The sequence below is a fragment of the Sebastes umbrosus genome, chromosome 24 (genome assembly GCF_015220745.1).
Source record: "Sebastes umbrosus isolate fSebUmb1 chromosome 24, fSebUmb1.pri, whole genome shotgun sequence".
NCBI lineage: Eukaryota > Metazoa > Chordata > Actinopteri > Perciformes > Sebastidae > Sebastes > Sebastes umbrosus.
The window spans coordinates 12762553-12789242 of NC_051292.1; the positions used below are offsets into that span (position 1 = coordinate 12762553).

A 26690-nucleotide genomic window follows, 5' to 3' on the forward strand; every position below is an offset into this window, starting at 1 on the left:
CTGACAGATGGGTTCAGGCGATTGTCCTCGCTGTATTAGTTGCACGGAACTATTCATTTGTGAAAGCCAGATAAAGAATTTAAAATGTCCATAATACACATAAATAAAGATGCAAACACGGTATGATAATTCACAATCCATCCTCCACCCTCTGATGCTTTCAGACTGAGGGCAGAATGCACACTTGAATGAACCCATGCTCTGGTTGTTGTCTCTGCATGCGGTGATCAAATATGATACCGTGAGTAATCTGATGACAGGCTATTTTAATAACTGATGCTACTGAGCGATTCAGTGCATTCTGCTTGTACTAAAGTGATGTTTTCTTTGTGTTTGCTTCTGGTGACTATGGGGCGTTCACTCTTTCAGTTAAACCAACCAGATATTTGCCAGGATCTCCGTGAGCCAATCATATTGTTGCTGTCAGACTTTAGAACCGTTCTCCTCTCCGCTGCTATCAGCTGTCATTTCAGTGTGAAATCTACGCGACCGTTCGCCTCCAGTTCTCGTCACATCCGGCACCCAGGGTTCCTTTCTATCATCGGAGGCCTCGCTCCACATCTCATCCTTCCGCCACCATATTCGTGTACTATTTATGGCATCACTACCCCCTAAAAAAAATGGATGACGGACGAATGCATGGGGTCTAATTCGCCAAAGGTTCTTCAGATTTCCAAAATGTAATTTGCACCAAGTCAATACATTAATTTCATTCTTAAATTAAGTCTCTAATGACTATAATACAAACCACTAACTTAGATTCAGGCAAGAAAACCACTTAGTTAGGGTAAGGGAAAATGTCATGGTTGCGCTTAGTAAGTAATCTAAGTAAAACACGTACGGAAACAACGTAACACAACTACAGAAACACCATCACATGACAAACGTCACTGACACTGTAACTTACAGAACAAAACACCAATCAACAACGATTCCAAACACCAGTGTCCTGGTTAAAAGTTCAATGTTTGTTGGACCCATCCACCATAAGTGGTCTTTCTCGCTTTATATACTACGTCAATAACCCTTATTGTAGCATTTATACATGGATGCTTTGCATTGCAGTCAGTACAGGATACATGGCGTACAAATGACACGCTGAAATCAAGAAAGGCGTACTTATTGCATGCTAAACGCCTTGCACATTATCGTGGCATTTATACACCTTTTTGTGCGAACGAACCAGACAATCAGTCCAGACTTGAGTTTGCAATCACTTTCAGGACTTTCGGAGCATAACTACTTAGTGTCACCAGAGTTTATTGTGCCTTAAAAGGTAACAAAACCAAGGCTCCAGAGCTCGCTGTGAACATGTTCTTGATGTGAAGCCCACGTTGAGTAGATACTCATACGTAACATAAATGATGAAAAAGGCCGTTTGTTGGCGAGCATATCTCTGTGTTGCAACGGATGCCTGTGAGTAAGTAGACATACCTTCTGAGTAATGCGAGAGGGTAAGCAGGCTGACGCACGACGCTCCGGCGCCAGAGCCAAAGATGGTCACTCTCTTCGGATCTCCTTTGAAGGCCTGGATGTTTTCTTTGATCCACCTGAGAGCCTGAATCTGATCCAGCAGGCCGTAGTTGCCCTTGGCTGCCTGGTCTCCTGTGCTTAGAAACCCTGGATGGATTGAAGAAAACAAAAACACATCTCAACTTTACTTCTAAAAGACATTTAATCAAGACTGAGAGTTCAGTATATGAGCCTTGAGGCCATCATGCGTCCTTCACTGTTTAAGTGAGTCAAATTGGTGAAATGGAGAAGGAATTCATCTGGCTGGTTTTCAGTATTTTGTGAAAATAACAGGTTATACTCTCTGTGTATAATAGCGTTATTATTGCATTAGTGTTGTACTTAACTCCCGGAAATAGCGGCTGCGTTGCCAACTATTTTCAATAGAAAATAGCTAAAGCCTGCTTGACAGGCCGGACATCATGTGTGTTAAATAGTAGTGTGTGTGTGTGTGCCTCATATGTCTTCTTCCTCTGTGCCATAGAGCTCTATTATTGTCCCAAAAATATTAAAACACATCACTGAGCCACACTGGGAGACGTGTTCATCACCATGAACACACACTGTAGTTGATTTAGACTCAATCCCCTCATACACCGTCCTGCTGACACAACTAGAGCAGGGTTTCTCAAACTTTTTGGGTCGTTACAGTGGAGAAACACTAAATCGTAACACTAATTATGCATAACGCTTCCTACCATTTGCACTCTTAGATGCCGTTGGAACTATTTCTATTCTAAAATTTTTCAACCTAAATGCTCCAGACCTGTTTGATAGTGATAAACAGAAACACATCTGTGTAGACACAGACTGAACATTGACGCTGCTCTGCTAATATGCTGCCATGCTTCCTCTTTAGACTCCATCATCTTCAGTGCAACATATGCCAAAACAAATGATTTGCTGTCTTCCTTCCTGCATTGATAATCTGTCTGCATTAAAACCCAGGACAATAGGAATAATTAGTTAGCACATCAGCCTGTTTGTAAGCCATTCAGCATTGAGATCTGCTGCCTCAAGTGCCAACATGCAAATACTCAAGAATGCAAAGGCCTTTGAATTTGATTCCACCCATGGCTCCAGAAATGGTCGGCCAATAGAGATACCCCTCCAGTCAAGTGCCAGACCAACCGGCCTGGCAGCCGGGCGCCACATCCGAAACTTGTTGACAAATTAGCAAATGCGCCTAAACCCATTAAGTGGCTTTCTAAATGCTGCCACTGGGGGGACCGGTGGCTCTTTCTTGCCAGGCCTCTGAGCTCGGCGGCCAAGCCTGGCAGCGACGGGCTGTCCCCGCGAGCTGACCAAGACCCAGGCAGTGTAAATGACAAATGGGATGAGGACTGCTGGGTAAGAAAAGGAGGAAAAAAGAGGAGAGGTAGCCTGTGGCTCTTTGATAGAGAGCAGATCCGGTTTGTCATGGTGAGGTGGAGGGGATGATAGAGAGGAAAGGAGGGCAGGGGTGGGGGAGGATTACAAGGCCTCTGGCAGCCTCACAGACCCCGTAGGATGACCACGGGTCCTCTACCCTCCCCCATCAGTCCCTCACATTTCTCTTCTGTTACCCCTTTTTTTTCTCTCCCTTCTCATCCCCTTCACCTCAAAGGGAGCCGAGGAAGAGGAGCATGCCTACCAGGCGCTCCCCAGGATGTGTGGAGATTAGTCAAAGCTTCATTTCAAAGCACGATGTCCCCGAAATAAACCGCATAACTAAGCCTAGCGCCGAGAGATACATTATGGACAATGTCTGAAAAACACAGACTTATCAGAGACCTAAAATAAGAACCAACACACGTCTTCTTCTACAAATAGGCCTACGATCTAAGTGATCGCCTTACGTCAATATCAGGCAAAATCACTGTATGTTTTTGTGTGGTATTGATGAATATGTGTTTTCTCACAATGCAGTAAAAATAGTAACAATAGCGTAGAAATGGAGGAACTACTCACAGTTTGAAAATGTGCAATAATTGCATATTTTGGTGCAGTGGCCGTGGTACAGCTAGGATGAATGCAGAGAGAATATATATATATATAATTAATTTCTATTTAGTTTCTGAATTGGCAGCAGTACAAAATGGTAAAACACCAATTAAGTCTTTTATTATAACAGCCAAAATAATACAACATCAATATTCAGACAGAGCTCCATTCCTCCAAAACCATTCCTCCAAAACCTGAAAACCCGACTGGATAAAATCCAAAATGTGACCAAATTGAACCAAGTTGATGTTGACATTTCGGAGACACAAAGTGATTTTCACCTGACATCAGAAAAAAGCAGACACAGTCGCTTTATTTCTCATATTTCTTCCATTTGGAGCAGCTAGACTGACTTAATCTGCACAAAACATCTCAGTTGAAATTTAAAATGATTTTTTTTTTTTCCCTGAAAATACCATCAGTGTGTTATCTAAATGCCACGGCATGTTGTTGTACACAGTTTAATGTTAAAAAAAAAAGTAGCAGCGTCGGATGACAGCGGAGCAGCGTGAGTGACACAAACGGCATCTCTGTGAACAGACGGTGACCCGGCAGAATGCCAAGCGCTTGAGCTCTGAGCACGAAATGTTCACAGGCCAGAGAGCCTCATGAGTCAATGCATTTAATGTCATTACATCACAGATGAGAAATGTCGGATATCTTCCTTTTGAGCTCAAAGTTGCAAGAAGCTGTGGGCTTTGTTATATTCCTAATTTGGAATATTATAGATTAACATTTATACGTGTTAGGCATGCACCAATCAAATCCAACCAATCATATCAGGACTGACCTGACAAGCCGATCAGCAGGTTGGAGCAGCGCCGTTTGGTCGGCTACGCTTCCAACCATGACGCTCCAGATACCCCTCTAGTGTTTTGGACGTGTCAGGGGGTGGCATGCCAGTTTCCACTTGTTGCATGCATAGTCTTCTCCAGACAACTTCCAACCTCTACTCAGTTTTTAGGTTTACTTATGCAACAAAAGTACTTGGTTAGGTACTTGCTTTAACTAGCTTTGTTTGAGGGCATGACAAACTAGTTGTTACTTGGTGACATCACCACGTTACAGAAGAAAAAAAGGCAGGACTTTAATCAAGGCGTTTCAGGCAGTTCAGGAGCAGCCTTTCCCTTCCTTTAACATGCACCAAAACTATATGATGCACTAAATGAAAGGGAAAAAAAGCACAAAAGCATAATATAGCCCCTTTAGAATAAGTATGTTTTTTAAGTAAATAAGTATGCTTATTACTGTGACAGTATGGCACTGTATCCAGATGCCTTCAGACTTTTTGTAGACCGGACTGAGTTGCTTTCTGTGTTTTGGGTTTCCTGTACTGGCTGTCCCCTCCTTTGCCTCCTCTACACACCTTGTCTCAATCCGTCTCATTAGTCCTTCCCTGCTCCCAGAGTTCAGCCCATCTACACACCTGCTCTGAATCAGCCTCGTTAGTTCTTCCCAAACAATCAGCTCCTTTCTTGTTCTCAGCGTTTTTCCCCCTGCCAATCAGCTCCCTGCCAGTTCCTCGGACCTAATCACCTCATCCCCCTCACCTGAGCTGCTCCGCCCATCTCTCCACCTGCACTTCATCCTCTCGTCAGATCAGTTTTTATTTAATGGTGCCTTCAAATGAAACTCGTGAGCTTGTTTTTTACAACACGGGAAGTCGTGTACACTATATGCGTGGCGTTCAAGTCGTGAAGAACACCACTGCTAGGCAACCGTAATATTAACGTTATTGTTGGCATCTAGAAGCCACAGACGCTAACAAGCTTGCATAACATAATGCAGGAAATGCAAAGGTATAATGACAGAGGGATAGGATGAGGTTGTTTGGAATGTCAACATTTTCTTCAGACCTATTATAAAATTAAGAAGAAAAACAATATACGACTAAAATTAAAATATATTCACTTATTATGCACCAAATATTTAACTTCCAAGGCCTCCGCCATTTCTGACAACGTCAACAAACACGTCACAACTCGTGGACTCTGAGCTTTTGGAAACTTTCCACTTGCGAGGTCGTGAATACCACAACAGGGGGGCGTTCATGTGGACTCTTCTTGTGAACATGATAAACACCACCAAATTTGAAGGCACCATGTGTCCTGGTTTTCAGTTCAGTCTTTGTTGGATCCTTGATTTTGTTATTAGAGTTTTGTCTTGCCTGCATTGAGGATTTAACTAAAATTATTTTCTCCAAGTTCCAGTTCCATCTCCTGCACCTGCTCCACTCTCCCTGACAATTACGCGAACTGCCGTTTGTACAGACCGGGAACTCATGTAACAAAACTACCGTACAATAACTCAACATTGACTTTTGGTGGACACGGACAGTGGTCTCCTGAAAGTCCTGTGTTTGTTTGACCCATCCATCCGCCCCCATCACCCACCCTACTCGGACGTTCTCCCTCTTCATACTACATCAGTTGCTCTGGCCGTCTAATAATGACATTAATGGACTCACATTGGGAGTCAGTTGAAAGTCTGGTGTGTTGACAATTTTGTCAACATGACAAACAGCAGCTCAAGAAACGATTCCTAACTGACACAAGAAGGTGCTCCACAAAAACTGAAATGTGTTTTTTGGACTGTGGCATAACCTTGGGTGATTTTAAAGGGTTGTGGACTCACTTTTCTGATTCGCAGCACTGATGTGAGACGTCATCATCTGGGCATAAAAGCTCTCACAAACACCCTGTGAGTCCACAATTGTACTACCTAAAGCCTTGTTATTCTAATGTCTCAATCTGGGAAACAGATGATCACAAAAATAAAGTGACACCAGCAAATCTGCACATTTAAGCGTCTATTGCTCTAATACAGCAGGAAGGAAAAAAAAAAGTCCTTTATCATCTTGTCCTATGGAGAAAGGCACAGCACACTGACAACATGACAGTAATAGTGCTTAATTGCGCTCCCTGTCCAGAAGATAATCTGTCCCGCGGCACCCAGATGAAATGTTAATTATCAAAGGAAACGATGGGAAGGGAATGGCTTGGGATCAGCTCAGCAAGGTCAGCTCAGCTCAGCCATAGCCACGTTCGAAACACCAAATGTGAAGTCGCCCACCAGTGCCGGGCCAGACCGGCTTCGAGCACAATCACAGGGACGAGGGAAGGTGAAGAGAAGACAATCACAGCCAGGCGTTTTCTCGCAGCTGAGGTCTGTAATTAGGCTGAAGCATTAAAGCCCACACAGGGGGCACGCCTGGTGTTAAACATAACCTCCCCTGACTGACAGTACAGCAGTGAAACAAACACAGCACAGCTGTCAGAGGGCGTCAGCCCACGCCGGCGCATTTGAGGGTCACATCATGTGGCAGATTTTGGATGACAGCAGAGCAATGAGTCACACTAAGACTGACATTATGATAATGACTGAAAAAGACAAAAGTGAACATTCCTCTACGTCTCTTTTTTTTCTCACTTAAGCTGCAGATTAGCTGCGGTTGGCTGGGCTGCGTCCTGTCTCCATAGACTACACATATTTGAGGGTATTTTAGAGGATGACACCAGTGTCATTTTTTTCCTATCATCATTAACACCTGTGAAAAAACTGTATTTGCCTCTCAGACTCTATATACAGCAGGTTCTCTTTACCTCCCCAAGTCCCCAAAATCCATTAAAACAGAGCTCCCAGAGACACAGCGCTGCCTTGACTAATGTCATCAGTCATGTTCAACAACACGTGCTCTGCAGTGTTGTCTTGCTGTGACTTTATTACGCAGCTAATTACCACTTTAATGGGACTATTTTAACTTTTTTTTCCCCCCATTACTGTGTGCTGTTACTTACTTCTGGTGGCAGTGAGGAGACAAAACAAAGCTGAAGGCAGCGTGGGAGGTGATTAAGTCATGTTAGGGAAAGAATACATGTCTATGGTGTACTACAGTACTGATGTTACTTCCAGCTTCTGTCCACTCCCTTAATTGAGCATTTCTTAAATCAGTGTGTCTGAAAAAGTGAAAGGTGTTCCTGGGGGTTTTTCTAACCATGTTGTCTATGGTCCCTCAGATCAGTACCTCCGCCGGTGCCATGCTATTGTTCCAACGGCCCATTATTCCCCAACCCCAACAAACGCCCATTGTTCCAACGGCCCATTGTGCCGAAAATACAAGCACATGGCTAATTAATTTTCAGAATGACGTCACTGGACCTTCCCAGTTCCATCCATCCATCCATTTTCTAGGCGTTCTGATTCCCTCATGGCAGACTGGCTCTTGGAACGTGGAACGTTCCCAGTTGCAATATGTTTTCCTACTATGGCAAAGGACTGATTGGCCCTACTCTGCCTCTGACTGGCTGATATTCGTTCCCTAAACCCAACCAAGCTCACTCCTCGTGACTAAACCTAACCAACCTAACCAACCCAACCAATGAAGGCAACGCGTCCGTCTATTACTGGATGATGCTGAGGGAACATGACCCCGCTGTGGTGTGACTGTGGACCCTCGGCTTGGACAGCAAAGATTCATCTTAATTTTACAAAAAAAGGGTTCTCCAATGAGAGCAAGCCGGAAAATGGTTCTAGTTAGCACCTTTATTCCTAAGAGTGCACCATGGGTTAAGTGTATGTACTCTAAACGCCCACATTACCAGAAACAGTACAGAGGACGTGACCTCTTTTGCTTTAAATAGCAGCTACAGCCCTGCTCCGGCTCGCTATATTAGTAACTACAAAGAGCTGTTTTAATTTTTGACAAAGCTGGTGACATTTGCTGCCAAAAATCTGCAGAAAAACAGTAGCTTGTGATTGTCACAGATACATTGATGGGTTAAGACTTCTCCTGGGTTTTTGATGGTGACAGACACAAAGTGAAATCACTCTTTAAGGTCACCTCAGATGGAGTTTTAAGAGCTTAATAAACAGCTAACTATAGACTAGAAATAAAGCTTTGATAGCAGCTTGAATGGACTCAATCAACTCCTCCATCCTATAAATTATTCTCTCTTGTTAGTTCATACTATGCCAGACAGACACACAGATGTTGCCCAGCTTAATCATTCAGGGGCATTTTTGAAGAGGTAAATAATATAAATCTGTTCTTCTCTGGGTTTTTCCTCATTTTTAGTGAGAAGCTCTTTGATGAGATGCGACTTGTCTCTCGATAACAAGGCTTCTCCTCGTTGTTTGCTTTGACAATGAGAGATGTTTGTTTCACAGCATCAAAGGAAACAACATTTGCTGATCTGGGACGAGCCAGCTTCGGGCACAGATATACAAATCTATGTATGTATGTATGTATGCATGCTGCGTCTGAGTGTGAGAGAGTGTCACAGTCTGGTGGTATGGCAACACATTCTCACTACCAACTCGTCAAATACCGCCGCTTGGTCAGCGCCCCTCGGCATCTGAGACCAACGCACAGGGTACCCCTCTTACTTACATTTGGACGGACGAAGGACGGCGTGTCAATATACGCTCGTTACATGCATGGTGTCCTTTCAAAATAAACTTCTGTTTTAAGTTAGGTTAGGAAACGATAGTGGTTGACGTTACCGATGAGTCACATGACTAAAGACTGACGTGACGTTACTTCTAGTTTCCGGTCTGCTGGTAGAAAGTCCTGTGTTTGTTTGACCCATCCGCCACCCTGAGCAGACTCTCACGCTGTTAATACTACGTCACTTGCTCCGATCGTCGAATAACGCCGCAGGTGGGTTTACATTGGAGTTAGTTGAAAGCCCGGTTCCTCACAAACTGTTGTTACCAAATGGCGGTATTTGACGAGTTGGGAGTGAGAACGGGTTGGGAACGAGGGCTGCTTTTACATCAGGTACCGACAGCTATATCAAATCCAGATGAGATGTAGTCACCACTCACATTAACACACATTCAGCTCCTTAACTTAAAGGGACTCTCTGTAAGAATGAGAAATTGCTTGTTAACAGTGACACCTGTGGCCGTTAAGTCAGCAACAGTCAGCGTCCTGTTGCTCGCACTTATGCTCGTAAACGAAGGTCCCGCCATGAATCGAAAGACTGGCCGATGTTGATTTTTTGAACTTTGTTTTGTTGTGCTTCCGTGAAGTTTGTGTTGGAGTCTGAGTTGTGGTGGGGGCTGGTCATTTATTGGCGAAAATGGACTCCATTTCTAACCGAACGTGAGCTATGGTTGCACACAGTTATCTCTGTAGGAAAATAAAGGCAGTCGTGAGCGCGCATGACGATTTTACCGGTATAAACTGGCCCGGGTTCTTCACATTAGAAGCACTCCACAGGGTAATAGAGGGAACCCAGAAAGTTGCGGAAGGTCTCATTTTTTAGGTTACAACCCGTTCGCACACTGGCAGTAAAAAAAAACAATGTGTAAAAAGTAACATGCAGTTCCTTTAAGTAAAAGTGTGAAAAAATACCATCACATGCAAAAGTCCTGCCTTCAGTAGTAACACAATAGTATCAGCTCAAGCATCAAACTTGAAAGTGCTCATTATGTAACATTATTACAGTTCAGGGGCTTCTGAAACTTCTATATGAACCGCAGCAGCTGCTAACACAAAGTGACAGTATAGCAACAGTACAGTATAAAGCAATTGACACCACATAATGAGCCGACAGCTGGAGTACACCGTCATGATCAAAAGGGTATATTGGATATAGAGTATACGCTGCAGCGAGAGGAGTAAGCCATGTGTGTTTAACGGCACACTCAAACTGTTTCAACTCATTCAAGCAGAAATTTAAAAGCTGGTCAAGGTGAAGCTAATTAAAGCTACTTCACTTTTGAGTTGTTTTGTACATAGAATCATAAACACAATTAAAAAATATGAACTACAACTACAAGATAAATAGTAGCACAACAAACAATTATTTCTTTTTTGAACTGTAAGACAACAATAAAGGAACATAAACTTAACAAAGCTGAATTAGCCCTAGAGCCCAGACCACAAGCCGGACCCCTGTTTCCTGTCTTTATGCTTAGCTATGCTTTAGGCTTAAACACATCCTGGGTCTCTGCACTGGACTGACAGAGATGGAATTGATATTGATCTCCTCATCTGACTCTGGGTAAGATGGCAATCGGGCATATTTCCCAAAATGTCAGAGTGTTCCCTTAAAACCTGACATGCAAAGAGAAATCCGATGTCTCTCTTTCTGTGTGTACCACCGCTGCATTTTAATTGCAGGTGTAAATATAACTCAGGCCCCTGGAGTGTAACACTGAGCATATTTGCTTTTAATGGGAGCAAAATCTCTGAAGAGGTCTGGTTGGGATCTTCACGTATACATATAGATGTTAAAAATAGTTGAACAAGACCACTTGGCTTCCTCATCGCCTACTTCCTAGGCTACAGAGTGAAGTCATGGACGTAGAGGGTGGGGTGGGGGTGGAAACAGAGCGACTGTGCTGCAGTGAGCCCCTCTCAACTGTGGAAAAGTGTGATTGGTTACACACCCATTCAGCCGGGGCGCTACCCCAGCGATCAACGCGGCGTATGTTCATTAAATTCTGCAGAGCTAATTAGAATCTATTTGACGTCCGTGGGGAGACATTTGCACAGCTTGCAGAACTGCACAAACAATTCACAGACACAAGCAGCCGTGCACACTGCAGGCATTTCAAATGGGGGGGGGGAAAGATGCCGTTACAGCACACAAGGTACTGCGCCGTATACGTAAATAAAGCATGGCGAGTTTACTCGACTCGAAATGTCTCATTAGCCACGGCTGCATGTAATGAAAGCAATTTGGGCTATTATTCCTCCTTAAACAATAGAAGTAGGCCTGACAGCCAATATTTATCCTGCTTCATTTGTATTCTCGAACTGCTGACGCAGCTCCTCGCTGAAGGACCATCACAACGTTAAATCCATGACTTTATATATTTTCCAAGGCTTGTTCACTCTGATGTTCATCTCAAAATAAAGGTATGCAGGACTCGCCTTGAGCCTTTGGTGGTGCATATTCCAAAAGAAATTAGCAATTAATAAAATTACCAAAAAGCAGCTGACACACAGGGTTAGAGACCCCCCCGGGGGGTAACGATGCCCACTTTTGTCTGTCACTTTGGCAACTTAGCACTGCTAATAGCAGCCACATCCCACCTTTTCTTTAACTACAGTAGACATAGTTGATTGTCACTGGTAATTATGACATAACACCTAATAATTATGAAGCCTGTATGTCAGAATATTGTGAGGTCTGTATCTCATAATTAGAAAAAAAAAGATTACATGAAGTACAAGATGTCTAAATATGTAGGAAACAGAGAACAAAAAACTTTAATAATATGATCCCATAATTACAAGATCTAAATAATTACAAGTAAAATATTTCACAGGAGTTTCTTCTTGTTATTATGACATAATAATGAGATATGGCTTTCATGATGAGATCCAAAACCATAAGATTCATATGTTGCAAATATGTGAAATATACTTTTTCTTGTAATTATAAATTCCTGTACTTATGGCTTACTATCTCATAATTACTAGATCTGTATTTCCTGATCACGAGATACATATCTCAGAATTATGTGTAAATTATTTCCTAATAACAAGATCCATTTCTCACAAATACAAGAAACGTATTTCATAGGAGACATTTTTCCTGTAACTATTATAAGGCTGCACACGTTTAGCATATCCATATTTCATGATTACAAGAAAACAATTTCAGTATCTCGTAATTATGAGATGCAGGATGTTTTCTAGTAATTATGATTTTTTTTCTTCTTATTTCTGAGTATATACAAATACAGAACTCGTATCTTTAATTACAAGCTAAAGATCTCATAATCCTGAGATAATTAGTTTTCTGGAATGTATCAGATATTGATCTTGTAATTATAAAATGCCACATACACTGATCAATATTATGAACACCTGCCTAATATTGAGTAGCCAGCCCTGACCCGTCGAGGCATGGACTCCACTAGACCTCTGAAGGTCTGCTGTGGTATCTGGCACCGAGCCGTCAGTAGCAGATCCTTTAAGTCCTGGAAGTTGCGAGGTGGGGCCTCTGTGGATCGGACTCGTTTGTCCAGCACATCCCACAGATGCTCCATCAGATTGAGATCTGGAGAAATTTGGAGGCCGAGTCGACACCTCCAACTCGTTGCCGTCTACATGATGTAAAAGAAAATTCATCAGACAGGGCCACCTTATTCCATCGCTCCGTGGTCCAGTTCTGATGCCCTTTGCAGGCGCTTTTTGGCGGCGGACATAATTGGCATTGTCGGCAGGATCTGTAGTACAGATAGAGAGAGAGCGCTCGCTACCAGTGTCCCTAAATAATCTTCCCTCACTCCCCAGGGTCCTAAAGGCATCCCTGTTACACTTGGACCACTTTTGGTAGGTCCTGACCACTGCAGACCGGGAACATCCCACAAGAGCTGCAGTTCTGGAGATGCTGTGACCCAGTCGTCTAGCCATCACTATCTGGCCCTTGTCAAAGTCGCTCACATCCTTACACTGGCCCATTTTTTCTGCTTCCAACACAAAGTTCAAAGTTCAAAATGTGCACTTGCTGTCTAATATATCCATGGTAACGAGATAGTCAATGTTATTCACTTCACTTCTCAGTGGTCTTAATGTTATGGCTAATATGTATATTCATAATGAAATAAAGTAGTCAGGATTACAAGAAACTTCTTCCATGTTTTATGAATCCAGTGCATTCCACAATTCTCTATTTGAAAATTTAAAATGTTTAACATCTTTTCAGTAATCATGACACCGACTGACTGAACTCCAACATGCACTATTCTCCAGTTACAGTTAATGCTCTTTAAATGAATTGGATTATTGAGGTGATTATGAGAGAACATGGCAGCAGAGATCAGGAGTGTCACAGTGGGAATAGTTGGTGGCACCCTGGTTGTTTGGGCTGCTTTACGCTACACTCTGTCATATTGTGTTTGGTAGATGCAGCTCACTGAGCACTATTTCAAACAGAGCAGGGTCGAGGTATGAAGAATCCAGTGTCGGCGTAAAACGAGCACAAACCAGACGGATCACCTTGAAAAAAAAAATGAGCCGCAAACTTGTTTTGTCACATTCCAGTGTGGAGTGCGATCCCGAGGCGCGTGACTCCCCGAGTGTTTGTCACTTCGTAAATGTCAGCCGAGTTGTCAAACTCAGACCGTGTGTCAGTCCGAGTCAGGGCTACCTCCTGTTCCTCCTCCTTCCCTTAACCTCCCGGGGCCGAGCTGCTGCTCCAGCTCCGACACCCACATCATTAAAGCCTCATCATCGCAGGCCATCCACGTGACGGTACACGCTCACACACAGGCTGTTCGACTTGACATAGAATCTCTGACAAAGCTCCTGCTAAACAGCCAGAGAGGGCGAATCAAGTGGGCACCCACGTGTCTGCCTGGTACAGGGGGGGAAATAAGCCAACAGGGAGTGTTCCCCTCCAAAATATTCCGTCTTTTCTCTGCCTTTGCCCCCCATAACACTCCCCCCCTCCTCCCGTCATGCGGCTGAGTTGAGTGGGGATGTCAGCCTCCTCTTAGTTTTCCAAATTGCTCCCGAAACCTAGCCAGCCGTGGCAGATCTGCATTCGGCAGAGGACGGAATGAGGGCACGCGGAGAGGAATAAGTTTCCAAAATGAAACATGTAGATGTTTCTTTGCATGATGGCCCCCGGGGAAACAGGCTTTTTAAACGGGGTGAAGGAGTCACTTAGTCACACCGGCAGATTAAAGCCGACCTTCAGGATACTCGCGGAAGGACGATTTCCAATGATTTGATTATTACTGCGCCGGCGTACAGTATAGTGAAAAGGAGCCTCTTTGATGATGCACATGAATTAAGAGCGGAAATGAGAATTCAAATCAAAGTCGGGACTGCACACACACAGCATCAGAGGTGGGAAGTAACCAAGTACATGGACCTGGAGTACTGTATGTTCAGCTTGTTTGCACGGAAAGGCGTATGAATGATAATATGCACGGCGTTTAGCGTGCGATACGGCCGCCGTTCTTTTGATGTGTCATTTGTACGTCTGTACTGACCGCGATGTAAACACATCCATGTAAAAATGCTCCGCTCGGAGCTAGTGATGTAGATTAAAAAGGGAGAAAGACTGCTTATGGTCGGAGGGAGGGGGAGGTGGATGGGTCCAACAAACACAGGAGACCGGTGTTCCTGACCGGTGTTTTGTTTTGCAAGATACGTTAGTGACGTTTGTCACATGTTTTCTGTACTTATACTACGTTGTTTGCGTATGTATTTAACTTAGTTTACGTATTATTTTAATTCCAATCATGATTTTTTTTACTAAACCTAAGTGAGGACGTTACCGTAGTTTTGTTGCGTTGTTGTGCTATTGCCCTCCTTGCTTCCTCTCTCCTTCCTCATTTTCTTCCCCTCCGATTCTTTCTTCTTTCCCTATGCCCTTTCCCTTTGCAGGTCTCTATGGTGGAGAGAAGGTCGTGTTGCTCCACTCTTTTTGGTGACATCTAGAAGCTGCTTGACTTCCTCCTGGATCCATCTCTTCATATACGTTCACATTATCCGTATTATGTATTGATTGTCTATGTTGTATTTACGTCCGCCAAGGCCGAAGGCCTAGGAAGGAGGTTATGTTTTCACCGGCGTTGGTTTGTTGGTTGATTTGTCTGTTTACGGGATTACTCCAAAAGTCCGCGATGGATTTGAATGAAACATTTTGGAGGGGAGGGGTGGGGTGTGGCACAATTAACACTCCATTAGATTTTGGTGGCGATCCGGATCATGATCCGCCTTCGGGATTTTTCAGCCTGTGCATTAACACCACAGGCTTTAAGACATGCACAGTGTAACTGATGACATGTTCATAACGCGTCACCCTGCCTCTTTCCTGCAACCTACAGAGGGACAGAGAAAGAGCAGGGGGTGGAGGGAGGGGGGAGACACCTGTAGATTCAGCGTTTTTCACATTAAACTCTGTGAAATTAGAGTTGAGTTTGTGCCATTCTAGTTGTATTATGTTGTTTAATTTGAAGAATTGTCCGTCGTGGAAGAGGGATCCCTCCTCAGTTGCTCTTCCTGAGGTTTCTTCAATTTGTCATCACTATTCTCACTGTATTTCTTTCTCTCCTTCCTTCTTTCCATCTTTTTTTTATTTCCTTCCTTTCTTTTTATTATTGCTAAACAATCTCTTTTCTCTCTTTCTCTGACTTATCTGAATGCATAAAACAAAAAGAAAGTTTAATTTCACCCCGACGGTGAAAGGAAGTCCAAACCCTCCTCTTTGTATTGACCATTTTAAGGAGAGATTGACTGCAGGGCTTTTTTACTTGTACAGGATTTTTTCTTTAGTGGTATATATCGATATTTTAAGGATCAGAATATTTCTTTGCACAACAGTAGTTTTCATTGGCTGTCATCTCCACACTTTACTCTTCACACTTGGGAGGGGAAAGCGGCGGGCAGGAAAGAAGGAAATTGGAGGAAATTTGAGGCTGCGGCAGCGACAGTGGATTTGGCAGCGAGGCTTAACAAGCTTTCTGCTCTGACCCCAGCTGTGCGCCCCCCCACCCCCCTCCTCGGACTCCTCTCTGCCAGCCACGGGTTACATATTGCAGGGGGGTGTATGATGTGTGACAGAGCTGTCACAGGTATCAAGACTGTGTGCGGCAAATCCAGCGACTGTGGCGAGGCAGCGCGAGGAGGAAGTAATGGGGGGCTGGAGGAGGGAGAGCAGAGGGTCGGGGGGGGGGGGATCTCCATCGGAGTGACAGCTCGTCCAGGTGGGGGACAGCTGGGTGACAGTGATGGAGGGGGAGTAGTCATCAGGTCCCTATAGTCACTGCCAGTCTTTGCCGTCTTGCAGACGTTCTATAATGCTGCAGACACAGAGCTGTTTGCAGATTTGTGCAGTGAAAGCAGATAATAGAGTGTGTATATATATATATATGTATATATATATATATATACATACTGTACTGCAGCATGAGGAGCCACACACACTACAGCACTGAACACTGGACACACACCACTGCTCAGGCTAGATCTGGGTCACAAGTCATTAAATCCCCTTGTTCATCAGCTGCCCTTACACACACACACACACACACAGTGCGACCCACTACTGTCACCTCGCCACATACCATCTGTCCTCCTAAAGCTGGGCTATCAAATCCATCCGGGTCTAACAGGTCAACCTCCGCAGAGCTGCCAGACGCGCGTGAACCAGTCGGCTGACAATGGACACGTCAACCAGACACTACACGTCTACACAGCCAGACACTACACACCACTGCTAGGTTCACTGGTTAGGGCCCGAGCACCGACAACGTTGGGCCAGCAAAGGCCCTATTGAAACTGTAAGGATTATTCCTTTTTTTTCATGCAAATGAATCGCCTTTTTGAGAGCCTTAGCATGCTCAAAAAGTTGTTAAACATAATAACAAAAAAATTTTATATTTTAAGGATTTCGGGATCGGCTGTTGCAAAATGGCTCACTAGCGCCCCCTAGAAAATTGGAAAAATTGATTTGGCAGACAAATATGAAATTTGGCAGACAGATGTAACATGTGGAGACACACAAAAAAGCCTCTGGGAGGTATGCCCAGAACTCAACAGGAAGTCAGCCATTTTGAATTTAATCGCTCATTATGATATTGATGATTGTCATTATAAAGTGTTGTTGTATAAATATTTCCTCAGTATGTTGATGAAAACACAATTCAAGTTAAAGCGTGAACATTCGTTCTTGAACTTGGAAGCAGTCCAGGTGGTATTATGTTTCTCCTAAAACAGATTTGAGGTTGCAAATTAGTAGGTTGTAAGTGTATAACAAAGTACTGACCCACTTTTTTTTGCCGTCTTAAATACCTTCAGCATTAATATATATATATATATATATTTTTTTTTTTTTTCCCCTGGCAACAATGATCTTCCATAGAGCGATGCCTCCATATTGCGACCTTACCATTCTTGGTCAGACTGCTGGAGAATCGTGTCAGGCAGACTGACCATAAAAAGGAGAGCAAACAGGACTCATAAAAAGGAGAGCAAACAGGACTCAGAGAGACAGAGACAGGGAGAGACACAGGAGGAAGGAATGCTTCCTGTAGAATAAGACGATAAAAGAAGACCGGCAGAGATCAGGAGGAAACAGAGATTGGCATGTAAGCTGACTTCTCTGATAAAACCTCGGGTGTTTTTCCAACCAGTTTCCATACCAGTCAAACTCCTCCATAAAATGCCTCAGTTGTTGTGATGTTCATTCCAACTTCAGAAAAATCAATCAAGGGAGATGAGAAATCTGACCTCCGCATAACAGACATCCTGTTCAACCAAGCATTAGCCCACTTTTAGTGGTTATGTGGAGCCACGGAGCTGTTTTAACACAACAGTTCTGGAGATCACATTGCATTGAAGCTCTGACAGGTTTATGTGGAGGGTGAGGGGATAAATTATAGATAATAAACAATCAATATCTGTGATTACACATCAGATTGACTCCTGAGGGCCGCTGACGACGGAGCGTTGTTGTCTCCGCCCTGACTTGCATTCTTTTTTTTTTTTTTTTTTGGGCTGCGTTCCATCACCTTAACCGGCGTGCCAAGTCGACAGAAGTGGGTCGCAAAAAAAAAAAAAATGATAATCAATACAGAGCAAACATACAAGCATGTCAAAGCAGCTGCTAATCCTCTTTGTTAAAGAGCTCCTCCAGGCAGCAGCGGCAGCTCCTACGGGGAGGCTGACGGGGACGTAAACAGCTTGAAACAGCATCACCTCCCTACCTCCAACCATGAAAAACAAAATCAATGCTCTATTATTGGAATATGTAAAAACATGTTGAAATAATCGCTGCAGTGCACACAGTCTTTTGCTTGAAGGAACCGGTGATTTACCGTACTCTTAAATAATGGATCTTAATTGTCGGAGTGGCGAGCCCTTGCTGCTTTTTAATGCACTGAAGTTGTTACCGTTATGACACAGAATATGTCGCTTTTCTCCAACGCTACGTCTCACCCCCCTGAGATGACTGAAACGCATTTTCACCGAGTTCTACGGGCTGCTTTTGTAATTATCACACATGACTGCGGTGAAGTGTAGCGGCGTGACAGGTGATCTCCTCTGGGTGCTAAGAGAGAACAGGACATCAGTCATCCTGCGGGCGCTGCAGCTCAGTCATACGGGATGAAGTCAGGTATTATGGGACATCAGGTTACGGGCTATTTTTAAGATAACAAAATGTCCTCCTAACTTACTGTTAATGTTCTGAAACCAAAAGGAAACTCGTAACTCTTGTGCCATCCTTCTTGTTTTAAATGCTATGAGTCGGCTGACTGGTGGCTTCAGCTCAGCCGGTGGAGAGGGTCGGATACTATTTCTAGTGTTGGCTCCCCTCGTCCATGTCGTGTGTCCTTGAGCAAGACACTGCAGCCTAAATTCATCCCGATGTATGTGTACGGACAAAACTGTGTGCCAAATGAATATAATGGAGTGAGTGTGTTTCACAGGAGTTCAATAGAGCAGTATCTGAATAGCAAACTCAATTTAGAGTCAACAATGAACCTAACCTGCTTGTCTTTGGACTGTGGGAGGAAGAACCCGGAGAAAACCCACGTTAACACGGGGAGAACATGCAGACTCCACACAGAAGGGTATGGTTCAAAAGGAACTACTTTATCTCTGTCAACCTATGACAGAAATTCTGAGAAATGTCTGAGTCTGAGGTCAGATTGAGGTCAAAATGAGCTCTTAAATGTGTAGATCCACGCTAAGGTGACCAGATCTCAACACACCAAATGTGGGACAAAGAGTATGTTTGTGTGGGACAATGTGGGACACGTTACCATCTCTGTGCTTTGCCTCCAATGACGCATCCATTGATCGGCACGACTCTTTTTGAGCCGCACGTTTCTTGTGAGACCCACGTGAACTGTGTCACTTTGTGTCGTATCCCCCCCTCCGTGTGAAATTGAAAAATAACTGGCAAATTTCGCAAAACAACTCTGACAATCGCCTTCCGCCTTTGTTGTAGTCGCATTTCTTTTTCTTTGTGGTAAAGTTTCCATTATATTCTGCCTAAATCTGCGTATTTTGTGACTCGCAATTCAACCTGCACTTGACCCACATGTGCACAGTTTGATTGACCAGTCTTCCCTGCTTTCTTCACAGCCTTTGGATAAAAGCCAGATTCCTGTAGTGGTTTGACCCTTGAAAACTAGAGCCAATGAAAATGCGGGACATCGTCTCAATATGTGGGACAACAACAACTGGGATGCAAATGCTGTGCAGTCCCTTGTAGAGTGGGACACCAGAGGCCTGTACTACGAAGCGAGTTCAACATACCCAGGGTATCTTCTCGTTATCTGGCTTCACTAACCCTAACAACCGAGATCCCGCTAAGCGGTCTTAAGACACTGGTTATCAACTTGGTAAATCAACCCAGGATTTCTCAGTCTGGATGTGAGCGCATTCACATGAACGGGGCGGTGTTTGCAGCATATGACCAATCAGACTTGCAGACAGACAGGCAGAGCGGCACATTTTACAAAGGAAGAGTGAACTATATTAGACAAATACGAAGAAGTGAAACACATAATCCAGATTAAAAGTAACACAGTTGAAGCTGCCAAATGCAGGAAGACCAGCTGGCAAAAGAAAAAAAACTCCCAATGTGTGAATGCGTAAATTAACAGACTTATTAATTTAACGGAACACTCAAAAGTCAGATATAGGCGTCTAGATATGAAGAGCATTACTATATGTAAAGGATGGATGGATTACACCTCATTATATCTATTAATTATGATATGGCGTGTGTGACTATTTCAACCAGCTGCGTCTCTGTCTCCGGCGGTGTGAAATTAGAGCAAGTAAAAAAAATAAATATAAAAACATAATTCAAAGCGGTAAACACCCACAGCATAAATCCAGCTGTCCTTCCTGCATCTGTCAGTTTAAACTGTGTTGTTTTTAGCCTGGATTATGACTTAAACTTCTTCATATGTGTGTAATATTAACATACGATCCGCGCACCGAGCTGTGATTGGTCAGCAGGCGTTGCTTTTATACGAGTTGATCTCTTATCTGGAACATAACCTGCTCCAGAGCAGGTTAGCTGTTCAGCATCAGTAACCATGCCAATCTACCCCGGTAAGAAGTGAACCACCTTCGTAGGACGGAAAAACCCTGAAGGGTTAACCCTTAAGTTACCTCGCTAACCACAAATCCTGCTTCTTAGTACAGGCCTCAGGTCACTTTAATCCAGGCTTAATAATATGCATAACTAATAAGTCAATCTTCTATTGAAGACAGTAGAAACTTACATTGTGAAACTCAGTTCACTAATTAAATCCGTCCCATATGAAAATGAGTGACGTCCCGTTATATCTCAGTGCCCAGAGGAGCTCACCTGTCACACCGCTGCATCGCTGCAGTCAGCTGTGATAATTGCTACGGCAGCCGGTAGAAAAACACGTATCAATCAGCCCAGCTGATAAAAGAGAGGATCTAGTGATGTATAACATGCAGATATTTGCTAAATGTCATTGCGGAACCGTCCTCACCAGAATAACCAGCTCTTGTGAAAGTATGTTGTTATAGATCTGTAAAACCTTTTGGGAAGGATGTAAACATTTACTTTGACATGTCATTCCAACCAATAGTCAATGTTGGTTTATTTGAACTATGACCACCATCTTTCACTAACCATAGTTTTAGTTGCCTAAACCAAAATTCAAAAGTCATATAAATCAACGGTCATCAGTGTGGAGATTCCTGAATATACAGATGTTGGGAGCCCAGACGTGGCTGTTACAGACTAGAGAACCTGGGTTATATGACTAGAGGCGCTCTCATTCATTCATTAGGATTCATGCGGGTTAATTATAGAGAAGAAGCAGCTGCCACCTCCGCGCGTGTGCCTTCAGAACATCAAAGCAGCGTCGGCCCGCTTAGCAGTCGGGCCGTCTCACTCTTTCTCCGTCTCTGCCCTACAGTTGTTGAGCGACATCACTCTTTAATCAGCTTTGCATCTGGGGGAACGCTCTGCCCCCAAAGGATATCATGCAAATGAGCCTCTTTGGTGGAGCGGCGCCTGGCGAGGCCCTGATGGTGGTCCGCTGCTCTCGCAGTCGACGCTGGAATACTTTGTGCCGGCCTGAGCCGAGCAGCAGCGCTGCTTCTCCGGGAGACTCGCAAAACAAGAAGTTTACCTCTTAACCCCTCAATTCAGTTCTGGCAAGAAGCTAGCTGTGTGGGGGGGGGGGCTTCCAGATGGATGAAGCTGGAAAGTGATCCATTCTGTTGGCTGGCGAGGTATCTGTGGGTGTGCAACCTGGGTCACTGGATGTGTTACTTCTGGCTACATTCACCACAGCTTTTTTGGATAAAGTCTCGGTGTCTGCGGCCTGTAAGAGTGAATCCCTCCAGTCTTATATCTAAAATGTGGAAGAAAACCCTCATCAGATATAACAATCAGAAACAGGCTGATAAAATCTAATTCTATTTAGTGCTGCAGTAACGTAGAGGTACTGCCTCCAGCTGTCTGTGAACAATAACTCTGTGTTTAGTTCATCCCAGGAATTAAACATTCACTTCAATGACAAAATATTTCAATGAAGACATCCGTTTATTGTCCTGAATTGATCCCTGTCTCATTCCTTTCCATCTCATTGAACTTTGACCTGCAAATGACCGAGGTTCCCCGGAAGTATTGATTAGTTCTTTATCCAACAACATGTAAAAGGCTGTTGTTAGCTCACTAGCGATGCTGGCTGCTGCAGTTGATGCTCACATTATGTCCTGTCCCTGTCAAACCTCTCTTTCACTACAGACACACCAAGATAATTTTGCAACCAAGCTAAGATTGTCAACACAAGATCATTTCCGCTCCCATTAAATTTGGCGTTTACCTCATAGCCTACTTGTGACCCATGCATGAGCGACACGTTCTCACTCCCAACTCTCCAAACACCGACGCTTGGTCCTACGCTTCAAACTATGACACTCTACGTACAACTGTAGCATCAGTTTTGGACGTGTCAGGGATGGCGTGTCAGTTTCCACTCAATATATATTTAAAAAAAAACTTTAGTTGACTTAGTTTTTAGGTTTGCTTGCACAACAAAACTACGTTTGAAACGTAAAATAACTATGCTTAATATGTAAACACCTGAAGACCCCAAGTTCGGATCTGTCCCAGTGTACCCTAGGGTGTATCTTAGACTCAATGGATTGATGGGTTATTTGAGTCAACATCTTGTCTATCTAATCAAACCGTTGGCCATGATAGGAGCCATTTGTGTTCACGGAGGAAAATGCATTTGAAGTTGTGTTTTTATTCTGACATGGTGTATCATTACGTGTGACTGCAGTGCATTATGGGCTACGGCTGGTGGAGAAATTGGTATATTTTTCCCTTATAGTGGATTGCTCCCTGTGTGATAGCTGAATGTCAGTGTAGAACAGCTTCAGAAAAAGCCACGGCTCTTTGATTTCGACACCCAAAACCTGACATTTACTGTTTATGATTTAGATCTGTGTCTATCAAACCTTCTAACAGTGTAGAGCAGAGCTGTCTGCCTTTGACATCACATCATCAATACCTGATCAGGTGATCCGCGGGAAGAAAAACCACCAAGAAACAAGAGCATGGATGTCACTACAACTGTTTTAAAGTACGTCTTGGTCCACTATGCCATTGTATGCCAAGAACGTGCCCATCCTCATCTCTTTTCCTTCTATCTCTTCTCATTTCCATACCTCTTCCATCCTAATGCGAGATGCGACAGCCTGCAGATAAGAGAACTTCAGTAACGTCCTCTGACGGCAGCTTTTGCCTCTCTGCTCTGTAAGGAAGTGCCGTCTTTGATGTGCTAACTGTCTGCAGGAGTTGAATGACGGTACGCCGAGCCTTTGTGCAAACAGCCTGCTCTTCAGCCATAACAGAGAGCAAGTGTGATTTTTTAAACTTCACAATGACAGCTGTGTATTCACACAGACACCTTTTGAGTCGCGTGGAACAAAGCTGTCAGGCCAGTCATCTCTCCTCAGCGCTGTTTAGAGCCTCGTATTATGGCTGTTACCTCCGTTGTCATTCAGATTCCAGGCCTGGGCTCAGTGACACCTTAAACTGTGCAGATTAATGTGCTTTGAAAATAAAATGCTCGTGTGTCGTATCAGATGTTATATCGGGATGATGGCTAAATGGGGACACAAAAAACTAACTACTGAAGATAAAGGTTGACCACAAGGAGAAGAAAAAAGAACACTGTGTCTCTGATGGAATCAAAGCACAGCTAAGCAGCTCAGCATCACATTTACATGGCTGTGATACGAGTTACTGATGGTATTCTTGGGTGTTGGCCACATTGTTTGTGTGATATATTTTAAGGCGAGGCTGACTGAAGCCTTTTGAAGCCATAAACAGAACAGTAATTCCAATAAGTCCTCCAAGTTAAACAACAAAATACATTGTTTGTCCCTCTAGTACCAGACATACAAGTGTTTTCTGATCTGATGCCCCTTTCAGCAGGATGACATCATTTGTCTTTGACTTCCAAAAGTTTTACACTGATTACATTTACATGCACACTAATATTCCACTATTATTCGAACGAGTCCGCCACCAGTGGAAAACCACTCAATTCCAATGTTATCAGGCCATTAAATAGACGTTATCAGTCACTATAAGCACCATAGATATGGGTCATTAGGGGCCTACTACGCCTACTACGTTGTAAAAGTGAAAGTGAAACTTAAAATCAACACGTTCTAACATGTAAAATTGAATGAAATGTCACGTTTTGAACACAAACAAAAAGGCTTCTTTAGGATTAGGCAAAAAACTACAACTTCTTTAAATTTAGGCAACAAAACTACAACTTCTTTAGGTTTCGGCAATCAAACTATAAGTTCTTTAGGTTTAGACAACAAAAATACAACTTCTTTAAGTTTAGACAACAAATCTGCAACTTCTTTAGGTTTAGACAACAAATCTGCAACTTATTTAGGTTTAGACAACAAAACTACAACTTCTTTAGGTTTAGACAACAAATCTTCAACTTCTTTAGGTTTAGGTAACAAAACTACAACTTATTTAGGTTTAGGCAACAAAACTACAGCTCATTTAGGTCTAGGCAACAAAACTACAACTTATGTAAGTCTAGGCCACAAAACTACAACTTCTTTAGGTCTAGGCAATAAAACCACAACTTCATTAGTTTTAGGCAACTGTCATGATTACTACGGTCGCTAGAGGCCGCTGTTGTGTTATTGTATACATTCTTTCTGTGATTTACCATGGGAATGGATGATAAAACCTACTAGTGGGTGTAGTAGGCCCCTATTGACCCACATCTATGGGGCTTATAGGGACTGATAACGCCTATTTAATAGCCTGACAACAGTCTAATCGGCTTGGAAAACTTTGAAAAAAAACATAGTTTTAACGCAAAAAAGCAAAATGGCACAAGCAACTCCTGCCATTCCTTTTCCATATTTTGATGTGATAAACGACATGTTTATGGACATCATGGCCTGAGCTCCTCAAATGGACGAGATGATGATGATGATGATGATGATGATGATGGTAAGAATAGGGACAAAGACAATTAGGTAGCAGCTGACTTGTATAGCTGAATGGGTTGTTTGTAGGTCAGCATGATGTACGTCATGGGGACGTTTTACGTGAATCGGAATATGCACGGCGGCATGTAAACAGGAATATTAGCGGAATATTCCTGTTCATTAGTCTTCATTGTCCTTTATTATTTAGATCTTTTGTTCTTTTAAAAGACGTAACTATAGCTACTATATCATAAGACCATACAGAAGAATCACAATAAAGCCAGTTAATATGAAAAGGCTGTGCATGATGTCTATTACTCATTTTCCTCTATTCTATTAATCTGAGGTTTTGCATAAACGTCCTTGATTACATCAGATACTGTGCATAAGCTATACATGCATTGAGACTTTAGTCATTTCAATGTTTTCTTGTTTTTTTTCCACATAAATATTGTATGTATTGACTTGTTTATCGCATCACAATTGTTGTGAATTATGTGAGGTATCGTGCAAATCAGAAGTGCACTAACAAAGTCAAGTTAGAGGCCTGTTTCATACAGGAGCCTACCGTGCCACAAATTGGTACACTTATAGCAATGGCAGGCACTTACCCTCCATGTGCCGGCCACAGCGCAGCATAAGTGCTCTATTATGTTATAAAAACACATCATTCCATTTTGAGGAAATGACATATGGGCATCTTTGAAATGAAATTTTATATTTTCCATTTGAAGGTGATGATTGACCCGCAATGTGGCGCGGGGGTCGCAGGAAGTGACTCATTCACTCCCAGGAGGAAGTGGAGAGGGGAAATGAGCCGTGGCTGATGTTGGATGAGTGACTGTAACTGTTAAGCCAATGAAGACACCAAAAGCTCTGCGATAACCAGTCAACCCTCTGACAAACGCGGCTGTCACAGATTAAAAGCTAATGTTTCATTCTGCTCCACTTAGCCAATCTCTGATTTAGACGTTCTGCAGATGTATTTTGTGTTTTTGTTGTTGTCAAAGCATCCATTTGGATGAGCTATTTGCCGCTCCCTTTCATTATCCTCCAGACCTGCCGCGGCGCTTTTCAATTCAGCCAAAATGAGCCCCGCCATCTCGGCGACTGTAATTGCTCAAAATTCATTTGCAGTGTGCAATTATCTTGACTATCCTCTGCTTACAACACCGTTTACTCAAAGGGAAGTATATCACCCATGCCTGATACCATTTCTGAGAAAACAGGACGGAGGGGAGGGGGTTGAAGACAGCCTTGAATCATGCCGCTGACCAAAACAACCCATTTTCAACACCGCCCTACTTTTGGCCTTTCTATCAGCTGTAACAGCCGTGTCCATGTGCAGGTTGAGGCCGACAGGGACGTCCGTCTCCTCCCAGAGAAAAACCATCTGCTCCTCAAATCCCTGCAGTGCATCTGTTGCATTCTGTACAGAGAGCAGCTCCCAGAGATAATGCAGGAAACTGTAATGGTTTCCCAACACCGACCTCCTCCAAGCAGCATTTGGTTCTGAACCAACATTTTCTCTCCATCCCCCCTCCCAGTTATTACAGCCAGCAGAGTCGGGAGAGAATACTTCAACATGAATATCAATAGGGGAGTTTTGATTTGGAACCACAATGAAGGCTGTGATAACGCTGACCTTTAAAAGGCAGGTTTGGGTAGAAAACACAAAGGGTTATATAAGGAAACAAGTTATAAAACAAGTGGAGGGCTGTAAGAGAGACAG

General features: G+C 43.4%; 1 protein-coding gene across 3 annotated transcripts in view; it reads right to left on the reverse strand.

Moving 5' to 3' along the window:
• The window catches only part of nlgn4xa (neuroligin 4 X-linked a), a 96691-nt gene that overhangs the window by 13771 nt on the left and 56230 nt on the right, over positions 1-26690 (reverse strand). For all 3 annotated transcript variants that reach the window (XM_037762250.1, XM_037762252.1, XM_037762251.1), the window contains one exon: positions 1435-1620. In XM_037762250.1, the coding sequence (XP_037618178.1) occupies positions 1435-1620 (186 nt within the window). The remainder of the gene's footprint in view (positions 1-1434; positions 1621-26690) is intronic.